Source organism: Cibotium barometz, chromosome 44, assembly GCF_041138505.1.
Source record: "Cibotium barometz isolate CiBa-2024 chromosome 44, ASM4113850v1, whole genome shotgun sequence".
In the NCBI taxonomy this organism is placed as follows: Eukaryota; Viridiplantae; Streptophyta; class Polypodiopsida; order Cyatheales; family Cibotiaceae; genus Cibotium; species Cibotium barometz.
Window position 1 is genome coordinate 47401373 of NC_141089.1, and position 17732 is coordinate 47419104.

Genomic DNA, 17732 nt, shown 5'->3' on the forward strand with positions numbered 1-17732 from the left:
AATAATATAATTTGTGCAATGTGTAGCACCAAATAGATAATACAATGTGTGCAATGTGCATATACACCTAGAGTGTTTAATGAAGCTCAATGTTGGCCTAGGTGTTAACCCTAGGGGTTAACACACCTACTTATTTCTGTCTTTCAGTTCCTATTTTATGTTTTTGTAATATGTCTATAGTTAAGCATACTTCTCCTTCAGTTCAGTCAACGTTTTTGCATATTCCTCTGCTTTCAGCTTGGGTTTCTCTAGACTTGTCTCTTCCACTTGACATTTGGTTTGCCCATTTTTCCCCCAATGTTCTTGCTTCTTCTACCTTAAATAAAAGTACAATGACATTTTCTTTTTGCTTATGCTCTTTTACCTTGGCTTCCTCCTTGTCTCAATAGCCTTTCGAGAGTTTAATAAGCATGTCAACTTGGTCGATCAAGGTGTTCAAGTTACTGCACCTTAAAGACTGACATGACCTGTTACTTAGCATGATTCACTTCTGGATATTTTTTTTCTTCAATCCTTTGCTTCTTTTTGGTTGACCTGCTCGATGGTTCTGCATCTATGTGCTTATGCTTGCCTGGGTTCTCATGTCCTTTTTTATTTGATGACGATCTCTTTCACTGGAACATTGTCAATATTATTCATTGATTCTAGTTCCTGTGCAGTTGTTTGCAGTTGCTTCATTGCCTTTACCTACGTGGGCTTGTGCTCCATGTAACTCCAACTGAGGTGCTGCCTCCAAGGTTAAAGGTAGGAGACGATATAGCACTACTTGAAGTATGGCTCCTTGCATTATCCTTGAGTACCTACTACATTTTTAGGTTTTGAATTTTAGGATTAACCATAGGATTGGGACTCACCTCTGTTCCAATCAAGAAGCGCTTCTTGGCTCCATAGGTGATCAGTGATGTATTAAATAAGGGTTAGCCCACTATCCTTTTTGCTTCCCTTAAGTAGGCCATGAGAGCGTGTTGGATTCATTACCTTCAAAGTATTGACCCAATTTATTTAATGGAATTTTGATATTGATTTGGTGTACTCGTCCTCTACTTGGGTTCTTGGATCTTTCATGACTTGAGTTTGTGAAATTCCATAGTAGGATTGAAACTTGTGGGTTTCTGCAAATGGTGGTAGTCCTATGTTGAGTTCTCCATTTAAAAGAGCTTTCAATGCTCTGAAGAGTTTAGGATCTCCACACAAGCGGGTAGTCATCGTGGTATTTGTTTTAGAAGACATGAACTCAAAAAATTTATGGATGTTCAAGGGCATACCCATCACCTCTCTATCATATAAGAGTGCTGGTGATATTGGAATTTCCACCTCTTGAACCAGTTCAAGGTTCTCATACTTAAACATTCTCCTAAAGAGTTGAGAATCTATGGTTGGACAAGTGAATTTTCGCTGACCTCAAGGATGACACTAGGTATATCAGGGTTGTGGGTTATGATAGGCATTAGGTTGTTTGGATGAACAGTGTTAGAGATGTTTACTTATGTGTTACAGAAACCAATACATAGTAGCAGGAGCAAGAAGTATGGCTTGAATAAAAACACAGATCATGGTATACCATGCCAATTTTTGTGGGCATGAGACATGGTACATAATAAAGTTGCATAATGCCTTAGAAATATAATATATGTTTATTAAGGCAAGGTTTCTTTTTTAGGATTTGGCCCCAACCCTTCAAGGTTCATTTAGTGAATTTTAAAAAAAAAATCACAGCCCTCTATAAGGAAGGGTAATTCCCTTCCTGAAATAAGGGTGAGATTTTGGTAACCTTTCTTCTAAGGAAGGGAATTGGGAAAAAAATCAATACATATAAAAAAGTTTCCAATAAAGTTCAAATCATGAGACTCGTGAGACTCGAGACAAAGATTCCATCACTATTATGATGCACAATTCTTAAACTAAATTGAGGCTTTAATTTTTAAGGCTAACACGTTCCACTAACCACCTTAGCACCTAGTCCATTTGAATTTCATCATTATATAGACTCCAGACTCAGGCTCATTACTAGAGCCTTAGGGGCTTCACGGGGATTGAGGCTTGGTTTTACAAATTGCAATTCACATTCTTGGTGGAAGAAGGTACAACAAGTTGTGATAGGAAAGTTGGGAGCTTGGGGGACTAGGGCTTGGTTCGTGAATCCCATTCTTGGAAGCGGCCCAAAGGAGAGGCTAAAGCATGCTTAGCAAAGTGCCAAAGGCCTACTTGTTAACCCATTATGGGATTAGCAAATGCTGCCACTAATAAGAGATGCTACCACTAATATTCCACATTAGAGGGTAAAGACGAACACAATAAAAAAATGTATGATCAAACTATGAAGCAATGATGCCCAAATCTACAACTTGGATAGGGACCCATAATGGTCTGATGGAATCCTACGAGGATTCCCACTTTAAGAGTAGGTGGTAACATGCTATGATGAATCCCATGTGAATGTACTTCATTGATATATTAATAAGAATTAAGCCCACTAAACAATTACAATAAGTATCAATTATGATAAATTAGTCATTGCTTAAAAAATCGTTGGCACTCATTAACATAAGTGGATTTTGTTGTTTCTTTATGGATAATAACTTATGTTTAAGGTGGATTTCTTGAATATTTTTAGCTTACATTTAGTACTAATTGATCTTTCTTACTCACTTTTCAAGATATAGCTTAACTAATTTACATACACAAGTATGTATAGATGTACACACACTCACACACACATCTCTCTCTCTCTCTCTCTCTCTCTCTCTCTCTCTCTCTCTCTCTCTCACACACACACACACACACACACACACACGTAAAATGTAGTGGATGATAAACACTTTCGATGGGATTTACATTTCATGATGATTCATGGGATAGTTAAGATAAATAACAATTCTTAATCAAGCATTTCATATTTCAATTAATCAATGCATCTTTCATAGCCCTTTTGATCCGCGATATAGTGAAGTACCTAACATATTTGTGGGTTTAAAGTATTAGTATACTTGATTTCTTTTTCATAAAAACCTTGGATACTTCATATAATGTTAACTATTTACTTGGTCTTTTATATTAATTCTTATCGTACACATGGGCTAATTCTTATTATTGAATGAAATTTATCCATTTCCATATTTACATTAAGCTATTGGAGGTACTAGCATTACTAAGATGGTCCAGCATCCTCTCTTTTTTTAAATTAACTCAATTAATACCTAAGGTGAACAAGCCTAAGGATTTGTCTTTTAAAAAATAACAATTTTTTAAATAGTTAACCAATGCCAATAATTGATATTCTAGATGGTGGAAGAGTTCGACTGCCTCCTTGAGGTTGTGGGATCAAATCTCTCCTTGGACGTTATCGTGAGGCACATGGTAGTCGATAGTGTGTGTTTGTTGTGGTGTTCTATTCCAATCATCTCAAACAAAACACACAAAAAAGCCAACCAATGAAAAATCACAACTGAAGGAAGTGATGAGTAGAGTAAAGGTGGTGACCTTGATGTGATGATCATGATGGATGGAGGTAATCCTTTGAGGGTTGTTATGAAGAGGGGATTGTAGGGTTGTGCTAAAGCCTTAGCCTCGGGTGCCAACATGGTAAAGAGGACCCTCGTGTAAACCATGGGTGTAAATCTAATGTTTCTCTCTAGTTGGCCAATCAACACAAATTCCTATTGAGAAACGGCTTCACTAGTGCTTGGAACCAACTATTGTGGGGCAAGGGTCATTGTCAACTTGACTCAACGGATGTTCTTTTCATTGTGGTGTTAACCTTAATCTTTGGGTAAGTAATATTTTGGCAAGGACAAGTTTGAAAGCACTATCAGATTGGGACGAGTAGAAACATAAAGTGTGCTTTGTTGGGAAAGCTTAGACGTGGAAAGAAGCCCTGGATAGAGATAAACACCCGTTGATAGGGGTCCTCCACTAGAGACAAACGCCCCTACTACGCACAAAAGGGGGAAGAAGAAAGAAGGAGAGCGCGAAGAAGGGGAGGGGAAGGGAGGGGGCATGTTTAGGGCTTGTAGAAAGGTGTTTGCCAACACAAAATTAAATTGAACCACTCTCTTTTTTTTTTAAAAGAATCAAAATAAAAGTTTACATTATTGAAGAATGTACATAGTTACTTTTCCATTTAGACACAATTGGACTAGTTAGGGCAACATGTTTTGAAAAAAACTATCAGTGTGATTTTTAAAAAAAATCACCTTTGACAAAAAGATAGTGTGCGTACATCACTTATGACTCATAGAACACTCCAAACAAGTGGGGAACATAGAATGCATTTACTACTCATGGGATAACTCATACAAGTGGATTAAGATAGAATACATAGACCACTTATGACTCATAACACACCTTATACACCACTTACGACTCCTAAAACACCTTAAACAAGCTTAAAACCACAATTATAATGGATGTAAGTGGATTAAGATAGAATGCATACACCACTTAGAGTCATAATACACCTTATACAGGCTTAAAACTCCATTAATTGATATAGAAAAGGAGATGATGATTACTCAGCGAGGTCAATATTTCCTCTTCATGCTGCTGCTATGTGGTAGCAATCAATGGTGGGGCACTGTAATCGCCACCGTGACTGTCTACTAGGGAGGTCGAAACCCGGCCGGGAAAGGTAAGCTAAGTGGCACTACGTTGGTGCGGTATCCGCGGTTTCCTGTGTAGGTGCCGGTGAGCTCGACGAGGTTACTAGCAGAAAACAGGCCGTCGTTCTGGTTGGTAGAGTGGCGGGCGATCCCTTTCGCATTGTAAGGGTGGACGTGCGTGAAGACGGCGTCGTTGACGGCATCGTCGAAGTAGAGCTGCGTCGTGTCGTCGTAAGAACCGTGCCGAACTCGCACATGTATGTGCACAGTGCGACCTGTGTAAAACCCTGTGCAAGCAACGAAATTAATCAAATTGGGTCCCGTTTAACCTAAGCTTTTAGCCCTAAATAGTTAGGGTTTTCGCCAATTCGATACCTGGATATATGGTATAGAAAGCTGCGTAGCCGCTCTCGTTTGTGAGCTGGTAGCCTCGCAGCCATTTCAGTCCCGCAGAGCCTTCAACTTTCTCATCGCTGTAGACCCCCTCGTAGTTGCAGTGCCACACATCCACCTTGGCTTTATGCAATGGCGACTTGGTGGCTCTGTCCACCACCTGCAAGGTGAGGTTGAGGGGCAACCCCTGCGTGAGGTTGCCCTTTATGTTGGACCTGTTGAGGCCCTCGTCGACCCAGTATGGCCCCTCTGTCTGCTCCACCAGCAGAGCTCGCAGCAAGCTCAAAGGCCATGCAGTGAGGAGCAGGAGAGATAAGGAAAGCTGAGCAGGAAAAGCCATTGAGAAAGAAAGCAGCCCAGAGCTGCCATAGCTCGTGCTACCTTATATTAACAACATGGGCTACCAACAAGCAGCCTCGTGTCCCGACCAGCCAGCTTTACCTTGTTGTCTCATGCCCGTAATTGTCCTTCTGCAATAAGTGCCAAGAAGCCTGCAACTGCGCCCGCCGGCCATGTGGTCATCACCTGTCCGAGAGTGTAGACGCCCACCGCCCATGTTACAACCTCATCTATTACGCAATGAACACCTTCGACCTGTCTCATGTGACCTGTCACCTCCTCTCAACTTCAAGTTCTAGCTTGTCCTTCACACAAATGTTGCCATCCTTCTTTTCTTAACCAACATAGAGCTTTGTGTTCTTGGCTCATGTTAATGGTCAAAAATTTACAATATATGATTATATTTTTTCACCCCAGAGTCGCAAAATCATAGGCCTAATAGATGTCAATGGGCTCTAGCTTGAGTGGTAGTTTATTTAGCCTCTCAATGTATGGGTGTGGGTGGGTTAAATCCACCCACACCCCTTCATTAAGGAGTGTGAGTTTGATTCTAGACATATCCTTCACTACTCTCTTTCACAATACATTAGGAAAATTTTGGACTCAAAACACTCCACCTTATATAAGAAAGTATTAAAAAAAGAATAGTCCAGCCAATGAGAGAGCTAGGATTCAAGATCCATGTAACATGTATCTTTTGGAATCTTCTTCTACCAACTCTCACAAGGTAAAGTTTCTCAAACAAAACATTGAGAGGTTTATATAAAAATATTGGGAAGCGAAAGGTATTATAAGTTGATCATGAGTTGGGGAACCCTCTTTTCTTATCTTTGTAATCTAATTTTTCTTTCCATCCTTTGACTTTTTTCTAGATTTTATGCAATACAGGTAAATTTTGCATTGGATCCACATGACACACCAAACATGGGATGTGGACATGGAGCGGGCTTTTGAGACTAGGCTTTTCTTCTCAACTCTTCCCTCCTTGTTCTCTCTCTATAATTTCAGCCCCTCAACCTCCCCTCCCCAACCCTCTGCCTAGCCCAGCCCAACCCAGCCTCTCTCTCTCTCTCTCTCTCTCTCTCTCTCTCTTTCTTCCAACACACAAGTCTCTCCCTCTCCCTCTCTTCCTCCCTACCACCGTACTCTCTCTCTCTCTCTCTCTCTCTCTCTCTCTCTCTCTCTCTCTCTCTCTCTCTCTCCCCCCTTTATCTATTCCTCTCTGTCCCTTTCTCTTTCCCTATCTCACCGTTCATCCTCGGTCTATCTCTCTCCCTCTCTATCATTCTCTATCCCTCTCTCTCAATCCCTCCTTCTCCCTCTCTCTCTCTCTCATAGATTTTTGCTCACTACTCTTAGCATTTCTTTCCACACCTCCGTTCTTCCCTTTTTTCTCCCTCCTCTCTCTCTCTCTCTCTCTCTCTCTCTCTCTCTCTCTCTCTCTCTCTCTCTCTCATGTTATCTCACCACTCAACATTCCTTTTCACCCCTCCGTACTTCATCTGTCTCTATATATCTTGTTACACGAATTGTACATTCTTGTTCCTTGCATCACAACCTTTCACAAACCTACATCGTGCTTAAAATACATACAGTTGGATGGCTTACTCTCCCTCCGTCTCTCACAAACACTCATTTGACTATAAAATAGTTCACAAAAGTGTTGTATATTTCTCCATCAGAGAAGATTCTTACACCTGAGCAAGTTGCAATATAACAAGGCATGTGCGGCCACTTTAACATTGGGCTGAACACAAATAACATTTCTCACAACATGTTGGCATACCCTAGCCAAATTGCCTGCTCCAGAAAACAAGTCAAGGATAACATCCCCTGGTCTTGTCATGGAATCCAATATGTGTTCCCATGTCTATCAAGCACGTTGCAAGCCTCCTACACATATAAACAATTAAAAATATGCCTCAAACATATGGACATTAGGACTTATGAAATGGAGTCCATTTTAGAAATATCATTTTTATATGTTTAATCATACAACTAAATTTATGAATAATATATTTATAAATTTTAAAGATATTTATGTTATAGGATTTTTAACATAAATATAACAAATTAATTATGTACATCAAGTTTTAATAATATAAATATTAAAAAAATTAAAATATAATATAAATTTTTAAATATGTTTAATTGTACAACTAATATTAATGAATAATATATTCATTATTTTGTTAAGATATTTATATTATAGCAATTATTAAATAAAAATATAACGAATTAATGTGTATCAAATTTAAATAAATAAAACATTTTAAAAATATAAATAAAAAAATAAAAAATACCTGAGAGAGTAGGCAGGCTGACGACAATAGGAGAAGGCTGACAACAACAAGGGGGGCACAAGGGGAAAGAAAATTGCAAGGGGATAATGAAGTGAGAGGGAGGTGCAAGGGGACAGGATCGAGAAAGGCAGCAGCAACAAGGGAGGGAGGTGCAAAGGGGCGAGTGAGGCGAGAGGGTGAAGGGAGAGGGAGAGGGAGAGGGAGAGGGGACACATGAGGAAACTCAAAGGGTGAGAGGGAGGAAAGGCGCAAGGGGTGAGTGAGGGGAGAAGGGAGAGAGGGAGGGAAGGTACAAAGGGCGAGTGAGGGGGGAAGGAAGAAAGGGAGGGAAAGCACAAATGGCAAGGGGAGAGTGAAGGAAGAGAGGTGCAAGGGAGGTGGGAGGGGAGAGGCGGCAACAACAACAGGGGAGGAGAAAGAGAGAGGGAGGCACGAGGAGAGAATAGGGGATAAGGGGTTCCAAAATAGGTGACCGCCTATTTTTAGAGGACACCCCCTATTTATGGAGGAGGTGGACCCGCCACCCCCCCAACGATCGGGGTTGTGGCGAGTGCTTGCCACAACCCACCCGAGGGTTATGGCAAGCTCGCCACCACAACCCACCTAAAGGTCGTAGTGTTATGGCGAGCTTGCCCACAACCCCCCCCTTTGGGTGGGTTATGGCCACCCCCTTGTGCCCCCCACCCCTCATGACCTGCCTCTTCTCTCTTTAAAAAGAAACCCCCGATCGCCTAACAGGAAATTGGATCTTGGGGAGACACATCACTTGCTATTCAAATGGATCTTGGGGAGACACATCACTTGCTATTCAAATGGATTAATATATAAACTTTAATTATTACCATGACCAAGATAGCATAAAACCATAAATAAAATAAACACATGAGAGAGTATTGGGTGTAATCTATCCCTCCTTAAGAAGTGTTAGTATCCTCCCACTTCTTGAGTATTTATGCTTTATTAATAGAAATAGCCTATGAGCCAAAAATAGATGCACGCTTATGCATGGGCTTGTCCTTTACAAAAATGGGGTTTGCTTTTAACACAAGCTTAGATAAAGTATTCCTATCCAAACCACTAAAGGAAAATTACATATAAAGAACCCCAAGGGCTAATTCACGTGCAACAAAAATCAATAAGTCCACGCCCAAGTATAACAAAAGTGGGTGGCCAATAACATAATAACGTCTAAAATACCAAAGTGAGAACCGTCCCGATAATAGCTCACGCCATATTACCGCCATCTTGTCCTAGCCATTCCCACTTACAAGCACAAAGCCAGTCTCACCAACCTACACAGGTTGTCCATTCAAACACATTACAAATTAGCAACACATGCTAAAAGTACACAACAACGCATAAGCATTAAATCCAACACTTAGTTCTAGCCATCCCTAATTTTATATGTCCTACACATGGAATATTCGAAATCACCCAAGTGTCATGCTATAAACATAGTGGTAATTAGGAATCCCCAATTAACCATAGAAGAACGGATAGACAAATCGTAACATCCCTCCTGCCTAGGATAGCAACTGTCCTCACTTCCGTCATATCAATAATTGACCCATGTTTGAAAGTAAGATTGGTTGAGGTCGGGATAAGCGCGGAAAAATCGCTCAAGCATCTATTTAGCATTTTCACGAGGATGATTTTTAAAGGTTAAAAGATATCTATTATACACAGTACCTGGGTGAGTAGTAGTGGTCTCATGGTTAATAACAGTCTCAAGTTAAAGTTCCTCTACCTGGTCAACAAGACTAGGGTGCTTCCTCATATATAGGATGTGTAGGGAGTGGTCCCCTATAAGGTCTCAAAAGACTGATATGGAAAGAATTATGAATTCTCCAATGAGAGGGAAGTGAAAGCCTATAATATGCTAGGTCATTAATCTTATGAGTAATTTGAAAAGGACCGTAAAAACGAGGAGCTAACTTAATAATAGACGTGTCTTTTCAATACGAAGCAAAGCATATTGACCTACTTGAAAAACCATGTGTTTTATTTTCTTATTAGCTTTTTTAGTGTATTTCTCTTGTGCTTTAGAAATAGCATTACAAACATGATCATGAATGGAAGTAAAATCAATGGTGAATTGATCTGCAACTTCAATAGTGTGTGACAAACGAGTGATAGGAGTAGGTAAAACTTTGCCATACAAAATTGCAAAAGATCCTTTTCTAGTGTGGATGAATGCGGTGTGATGTTGAAATGAAAATTGCAAAATATGGATATACTTATCCCATTATTTAGGTTATGATGAAACATATGCACAAAGTAAATCCAGTCCAAAAATCACTGCGAAATTTAGAATCTCTATAAAAAACAATCACTTGTGGTAAACCATGATGTGTGAAAATCAACAAACAACTCTGCAACTTGATGTGTAGTAAGAGTCTTTTTATAAGGAAAAAAATATGCATGTTTGCTAAATCTATCAATAGTGGTCCAAATCATATCATTATGGCTTGCAGTCATGGGAAAACCAGTGATAAAATCCATAGAAATCTATTCGAGTGTTAGGAATTGGAAGAGGCTTCAACAAACCAAGTTTCTTACCCTTGTAACTTTTCACTTTTTGACAAATATCACATTCAAAAACAAATTGAGCTACATCATATTTCATTTTAGGCCAATAAAAGTCACTAGAGATGGTCTGGAATGTAGATGAAACACCTCGATGCCCTGCATAAGGTGGCTGATGTAATTCCTCTACAATAGAATATCTAAAGAGTCGAGTAATGCATAATCTTTTCTCAAAGAAAAGATATCCATCATCGTAAAGAATACTCAACAAAAGGGTTTCAATGATTTTCTCTCAATCTAGACCAAATGTCACTAAAGTCAAGGTCTTGGTCATAAGTCTCACGTATAGAGTCAAAAGATGTATTCTCAATCGCACAAATGTATTTTGAATGGAAGGTCTTCTACTCAAAGCGTTAGCAACTACGTTTACTTTAACAGGTTGGTATTGAATTTTAAGCTGAAAATTTGAATAAAAGTTACCCATTTATTAATATGTCTATCAGAAATAAGAGGTTAAGAAAGCAAGTGTTTGATACTCTGTTGATCAATTTTTATAAGAAACTCTGAGCCCATCAAATAATGTTTCCAAATTTTTAATACATGGACTACAACAATCAACTCTTTATCATAGGTGCTATACTTGCTTTTAGTAGGATGAAATTTCCTACTCTCGAAAGCAATAGGATGACCATCTTGTATTAACACAGCACTTCATGCTCTTCTTCAAACTTACTAAAAACTAAGATATCATCGAAAAAGACAACCACAAAGTGTTGATGGTCGTATTCATCATACAACTAAAAGTTACAGGAGCATTAATAGACCAAATGGTATCACTAAAATTACAAGAGCATTAATAGACCGAATGGCATCACTAAATACTCAAAGTGACCAATTTGAGTTCTAAAAGTAGTTTTATAAATATCTTGATCGGCCATTCTTACTTGATGATATCCAGATTTTAGATCAATTTTGCTAAAGATATTGGCTCCTCTTAATTTGTCGAGTAGATCATGAACTCTAGAAATTGGAAATCTATTCTTGACAGCGTTCTTGTTGAGAGCCCTGTAGTCTACACACATATGATAAGCACCATTTTTCTTCTTTACAAGAAGGAGTGGTTCTCCATATGGTGAACTACTTCGTCTAATAAGTCCTTGAGAAAGCAAATCCTTGATTTGAGTTTCAATATCTCTTTTCTTAAGAGGGTTAACTCTATAAAGTGCTCTGCAAGGCGATGCACTTCCAAGAATAATATTTAAATAATGATCCTCAGGACCTGCACTAGTCGAGGAGGTAACTCATTGAGGAAACAATCAGAAAATTTAGAAAGAAAAGAGTCATGTGATGTATCCCTGGGAGGTGGTTCTTCAACACCACTAAGATGGTTAACCAAAATTAAGAAATTTTCTCCATCTTCCTCAAAGCCCTCTTAGCCTGAGTATGGCTCAAAAGTGGTTGATCCTTGCCTTCAGAAATTCCTTTTAAACAAACATTCTTACCACAATGCATAAAAGACATTTGTGTGCTTTGCATAATCAATGTGTGGTGTATACTGATGTCGGAAAGGCATTCCCAAAATCATGTCAATACCATGCAAAGGTGCTACTAAGAAAGTACGCTCATCATAAAATTGTGCAATAGACAAAGCAAGATTCTTCACTTTCTTAGTGCAATTATACTTTTAATTTTAAAAAGCAACCTTTACTTTAAAACGAGAAGGAATATTTTCCTAATGTAACACATCATATTTTTTTAAGAGTAATAAAAAATAGGTCTAGTATATGTTTTTGTGAATATATGTATAAACACTTGTAACTATCCAATTTTCACTTGAAGAAGAAATTTTAACAATGCTACATACTATAAGTTACATACTTTGCTACATACGATAAGTCACATGCTTTGGAGTTTAGTAAACATGAGATATACTTATAATACATTAAAAAAATGGCAAGTAGACCCAATTTAAAAAAACCATGATATTATGCATTGCTTTTAATGCTATCAACCCCTAAGTCTTTATTTGATTGCTTCATTAAATGCAATTATGATAACTTTACCTCTCATATTCTGGTTATATTACTCATTAATATAATGTTTAAATGTGTGCTAACAAGACTATATTTTTGAAAATGTAACGTGGCTATAGATGTATCTTTCCATAAGTGCTCCTTGCCCTTTACATTGAGGGGGGCACTAAAATTGAAATAGGAATTAATGCCTTTGGAAATGAGTTAGTATTTGCATCTTAAGCTTGGTGCTCGAGATTTCTTTGCATTTTTTAATTTCTTTGGTCAAGTCTTTGTTGTGTGCTATGAAACCAAGAAAGAAACCCAAAATCGCCTTTAGTTTCTTTGAGAGAAGAAGGAATTTGTGTAAGAAAACATAATAGTGGAAGCATGATCAACACAATACAAAGCATTGAATTGCAAAAAGAAGAGAGTAAACAATATTACTACTTTACAAACTTTGATTACAAACTAATGGTTGTCTACCTGCCCATGTGCTCTGAGTAAGGAGCTTTGATGGGTGGCGATCTAGATGAACTTTAGACAAAGGATATCTTACAAGAGTACTTGAACACAATCGATGATGAACTAAGGCTACCAAACTAGTCTATATAAAGTACCCATGGTTGACATGGACATGGGTTGGCCACGTCGAGACCAACCCATGACTTGGTCTAAAATGACCAACCAACCATATCATTTGACTAGGACCATATTAGATCAACCATATCATCTAATTTGGTCTTTAAAGAGTTCCCACAACCATCTCATACCATCTAGATCCTCAAATAGGCCACGTAACCCAAGAACAATATGTTCAATTGGTTATCCTAGCACTCACTAATGCGGTCACATAGCCTGCACAAGCATGCATCCTACTTGGTAGAGTACCAAGACTACGTAAGTCATCTGGCCACATTTGGCCACCCACCATGTCTAAACTGGGAACTATCAGGTCCCAGGAGCTCTCACCACAATAGCTACTCTCTCATATTAGGGGCTTTAGAAAATAGAGCACGTCTGTCATTTGTAGAAATAGCATAAGGGTGGAGAATTAAGAAAATGCTTTTCCAACATCCCCCTCGATGTCCACCCACCATCAATGAACTACCTCTTTAATCCAACACCAAGTTGATGAAGATTGTGCTCCAACAAATCTCTCCCCATAGCTTTCATGAAAATGTATGCACAATTCTCTGTTGTCTAGGCGCTAAACAAGATCCACCTCTCCTAGTGAAAATGTGGTGCAGAAATGTATGTGTGCATGTCAAGCCATGTAGGCTTGTGTCATCTATTATTTACATCATGTGGGTAGCAACCTTAGAATTTGGGATATTATGTATGGTCATATGTATGTGAGAATAATTTGTATAGGTCAATGAATGTGGGGCAAAGGTCATGTGTAGCATTTATGTGGATGTAGGCAAGTAGCATGTGGACCAAAAGTGTCCTTATCTCTTAGAGATTTGTATGTGAGATCCCATGTGGATGAAAATGGTGCATTTTATGCAAGAACCTATGTGGATGAAAATGGTGCACTGTATGTCATCCTCACTAATGCAAGTCGTGATGTTTGATTAGTCTTAACTCATACCTTAATCACCTCTATTAGTGTGGATGAAAATGGTGCATTGTATGTCATCCTCACTAATGCAAATTGTGATGTTTTGATTAGTCTTGACTCATACCTTAATCACCTTTATTAGTGTTGATGCCTTCTTTAATCTTTTACCCACCATAGCTCTCTCTTGCAACTCTCACACACTCCCTAGCCATCTCAAATCATGTATTTTCTCAGAGAGCCAGGCTCACCATTGCATGATTAGTCTCAGCATTAGCAGTATTATCAAGATCAATTAAGCTACTCTCACTAATTACAAGCAACCGTATCCACTAGCTCATGTAGTGGTGCCATTGAACACCTTGGTTCTCTCTATTCTCCCTAACATTGGGCAAGCCCTTCTAAGAGAGTATAGAGCACTTCAATGTGTCCATGCACACCAAACGAGTCGAAGGGATTAGTCATAAATTGGCCGAAATTGACACTGTGGGTGCTTGGAAATTTGGAAAAATCAAATTACATTGAGCTCATAGAAATCTTATCCGTCTCCGAGGGTTTTTGAAGGTTTTGAACATGCTAGTGGTCTCGATTTTTAGGTTGGTGGCATGTAGAGGGAGATCGAAGCTTGCACTCCTCTTTCCATTGAGGTTTAACTAACTCTCTTAATCCTTGATTAAAAGTGTGTTAATCCCACATACTAGTAGCTTAACCTCATCTTCATTCATTGCTATTCCACTTTCTCAAAGCATTTGGCTCAAGTGTGAGTACAACTATCATGATTGGCTACTTAAAGTTACCTATATTTTTTCTTGGGATTAGTTAGTGATTAGTTATCTTAATCTTGATTAACATCAAAATCTAAGCCAAATCTTGTCCAAATCATTGTAAGGGAGTAGACACTACTGAGCTATAGCTAAAAATCTCAGTAAGACCCTCCTCATTGCACCATGGCTACCCAAATCTTAATGGATAAATTCTCCAAATCATTGTAACGGAGTAGACACTATCGAGCTATGACTATAAATCTCAGTGAGACCCTCATTGTGCCATGGCTACCAAAATCTTAATGGATAAATTTAGTGGTGAAGGATTCCATACATGGTAAACAAAAGCCATATATCTACTTATTCAAAAGGAGGTTTGGGAGGTAATAAATGGAGATGAGCTCAATGAAAGGAGTGAGATTGAGGTCAAAGCATGGATAAATAAAGATAGAAAAGCCATTTCCTTCATTAGGTTAATTCTTAAGGATAATATCATTCATCATATCAGCAAAACAAAGAGCATGCCAAAGAAGCTTGGGATGAGCTAGAGAAAGTATTTGGAGCTAGGGAAAAAAATTCAGAAATAAATCTAAAAATTGAGTTCTATGAGCTTGATATGAAGTTCAAAGACTCATTTGTAGAGCATGTAGGTAAGATGAAGAGTATTATGATGCAACTTGCAGTATCAAGGCACCCATGGATGAGAAGGATGGAATAGCGATCTCAATCAAAAACATTCCTTAAAGCTGGTAACAACTCTTACTAATCTTCCAAACCTTACTCTTGAAGATGTCGAATCCTCCTTGTTTGAAGAGGATAAGAAGCTAAAAGGTATACAACAAAGATTAACAAACATCAGGGAGGCTGCTTTCTTTAACAAAACCAATGTTAAATGTAACCACTATGGAAGGATGGGGCATGTAATGGCCTAATGTCATCTCATCAAAACAAGCCCAATCTTGTATGTGATGCATGTGGCAAGGTAGGTCACCTTGAGAAGAATTGCTAGTCAAAGAAAAAGCAACAATCCAATGTAATGGTGGAAGTAACTCTTGATGATGCTCTAAAAGAACATCTTTTCTAGATATGATGATGTCTATAATTATGTTCTATTTCTATGATCATATTATGTCTTGTGTCATGTTGATGTAATCACCTCTAGCCCCACCGATGATGTAGGCTAATTGAACGTATATGTGTCTCCATCAAGGGGGAGGCAAAGAATGTCATGTCATATATATTACATTACTCTCTTGGGATAAGACCCATTTGGGCACCAAGGGGGAAAATAATGTCATGTCATGTATGTCACATTATTCTCTTAGGATGAGACCCATTTGGGCACCAAGGGGGGGTGTTGAAAATGTGGTGCACAAATGTATATGTGCATGTCAAGCCATGTAGGTTTATGTCACCTCAATGATTTATGTGTGGGTAGAAACCTTGGGAGTTGGGATATTATGCATGGTCATATGTATGTGAGAATAATGTGTATGGATAAATGAATATGGGGTAAAGGTCACATGTAGCATTTATGTAGACGTAGCCAAGTAGTATATGTGGACAAGCATGTTCCTTATCTCTTGGAGATATGTATGTAAGACCCCATGTGGATGAAAATGGTGCATTGTATGTTCTCCTCACTACTGCAAGTTGTGATGTTTTGATTAGTCTTGATTCATACCTTAATCACCTCTATTAGTGTTAATATCATACTCTAATGATGCCTTCTTTCATTTTTCACCCACCATAGCTCTCTCTTGCAACTCTCACACACTCTATAGCCATCTCAAATCATGTATTTTCTCAACTTTTCCATCCATGATAAGATCATACACATAATGATATTGTATCATCTCAATGTGCTTTGTGCGAGCATGAAACACTAGGTTCTTAACAATTGCGATATAACTCTAATTGTCACATAGCAACATTGTTGCTTTATTTTGTGCAACACCCATGTCTCCTCAGATTGTTCTCAAAGAAAATATTTCACATAAAGTAAATCATGTTGCCTCTCCCTTTGGAAGGAAGTGTCATTGTTGTAGGTTGATTCTTGCTAATCCAGGATATAATTCTAGAGAACCAATAAGAAAATAGTAACCAAAAACAAAATTTCTCCTATCACCATCTCATGCCCAATTTGAGTTATAAAATCCAATCAAGGAATTACTCTAATTGTAAGTGATGCCATAAACCAATGGTCCGGCTATATTGAGAAAAATCCCTCAATTGTGCTACTCTATTCTCTTGGATCTACAAATAGCTGATGGCTCTTCTGTGATTGTTGCTAGTGGAGCTTTTTCATCCAAAAGCTGATTCACCCATTTAGGATATGCCCCCTGCTTTGGTGTTGGAGACTCCTCTTTTTTATCATATGATGAATCCACCTCTTATGGAGATGGTACTATTAGTAGGTTGCACCTATTAGGCTACTTCTTTGTTGAAGGGTAGTATGGACAAAGCCTTCTACTCCACCTGATGAGACTATTCCTCAAGCACCACATCATAGGTGATAATTATCTTCTTTGCCTCTCTAGGTTGGATAGTTGGTAACCCTTTGACTCCATATTATACCTTAACAAGATACACTTCTTGCTCCTAGATTCCCACTTGGTTTTGGATAAGTCTCGAACATGCACAAAATAGTCACAACAACCAAATGTCTTGAAATATACAACCGAAAGTTTCTTACCAAAATAAGTTTCTTGAGGTGTTATGCCCTTCACTACCTTTGTGAAACCCCTCTTAAGGATATACACATCAATGTTAACTTCCTTAGCCCAAAAAGAATTGTGTAATTCTTTATGTCACTCCTCTTAAGGATATGCACACCAGTGTTAACTTCCTCGGCCCAAAAAGAATATGTAATCCATCCTCTTCATGATATGCACATCAGTGTGAACTTCCTTGGACCAAAAAGAATATGTAATACATCCTCTTAATGATATGCACATCAGTGTGAAATTCCTTGGACTAAAAAGAATTACATAATTCTTTGACTTTGAGAATACTCCACAAGTGTGCAATTATTGCACTCTTTGCGATATAAGGAAAACTCTTGATCTCATGATCCTTATAGTAGGTATTGAAATCATTTAATCTGAATTCTTCTCCTTGATCTATTTATAACTTCTTTAGCCTCTTTCTTGTCTCGTTCTCTACCAAACTATATTATATTTTGAATTTTCCAAAAAGATTCCTAATGCAGTGGTTAGCATTTTACCACAAAGATC

General features: G+C 38.4%; 1 protein-coding gene across 1 annotated transcript; it reads right to left on the bottom strand.

The window, feature by feature from the left end:
• Positions 1–4176: 4176 nt before the first annotated feature.
• On the bottom strand, positions 4177–5395 carry LOC147613371 (uncharacterized). The gene is made up of 2 exons (XM_086782694.1): positions 4974–5395; positions 4177–4885 (listed from the first exon to the last, which is right to left on the bottom strand). Exons 1-2 carry the CDS (start codon positions 5329–5331, stop codon positions 4599–4601), a joined length of 645 nt encoding a protein of 214 aa, XP_086638820.1. The 5' UTR covers positions 5332–5395; the 3' UTR covers positions 4177–4598.
• Positions 5396–17732: the final 12337 nt, after the last annotated feature.

Excerpts from the sequence above, each read along its gene's own strand:
- LOC147613371 (XM_086782694.1), bottom strand. The coding sequence starts at position 5,331 with ATGGCTTTTCCTGCTCAGCTTTCCTTATCTCTCCTGCTCCTCACTGCA. Across the intron at positions 4,886-4,973 it reads TTTCTATACCATATATCCAG|GGTTTTACACAGGTCGCACT; the intron begins GTATCGAATTGG and ends TTGCTTGCACAG.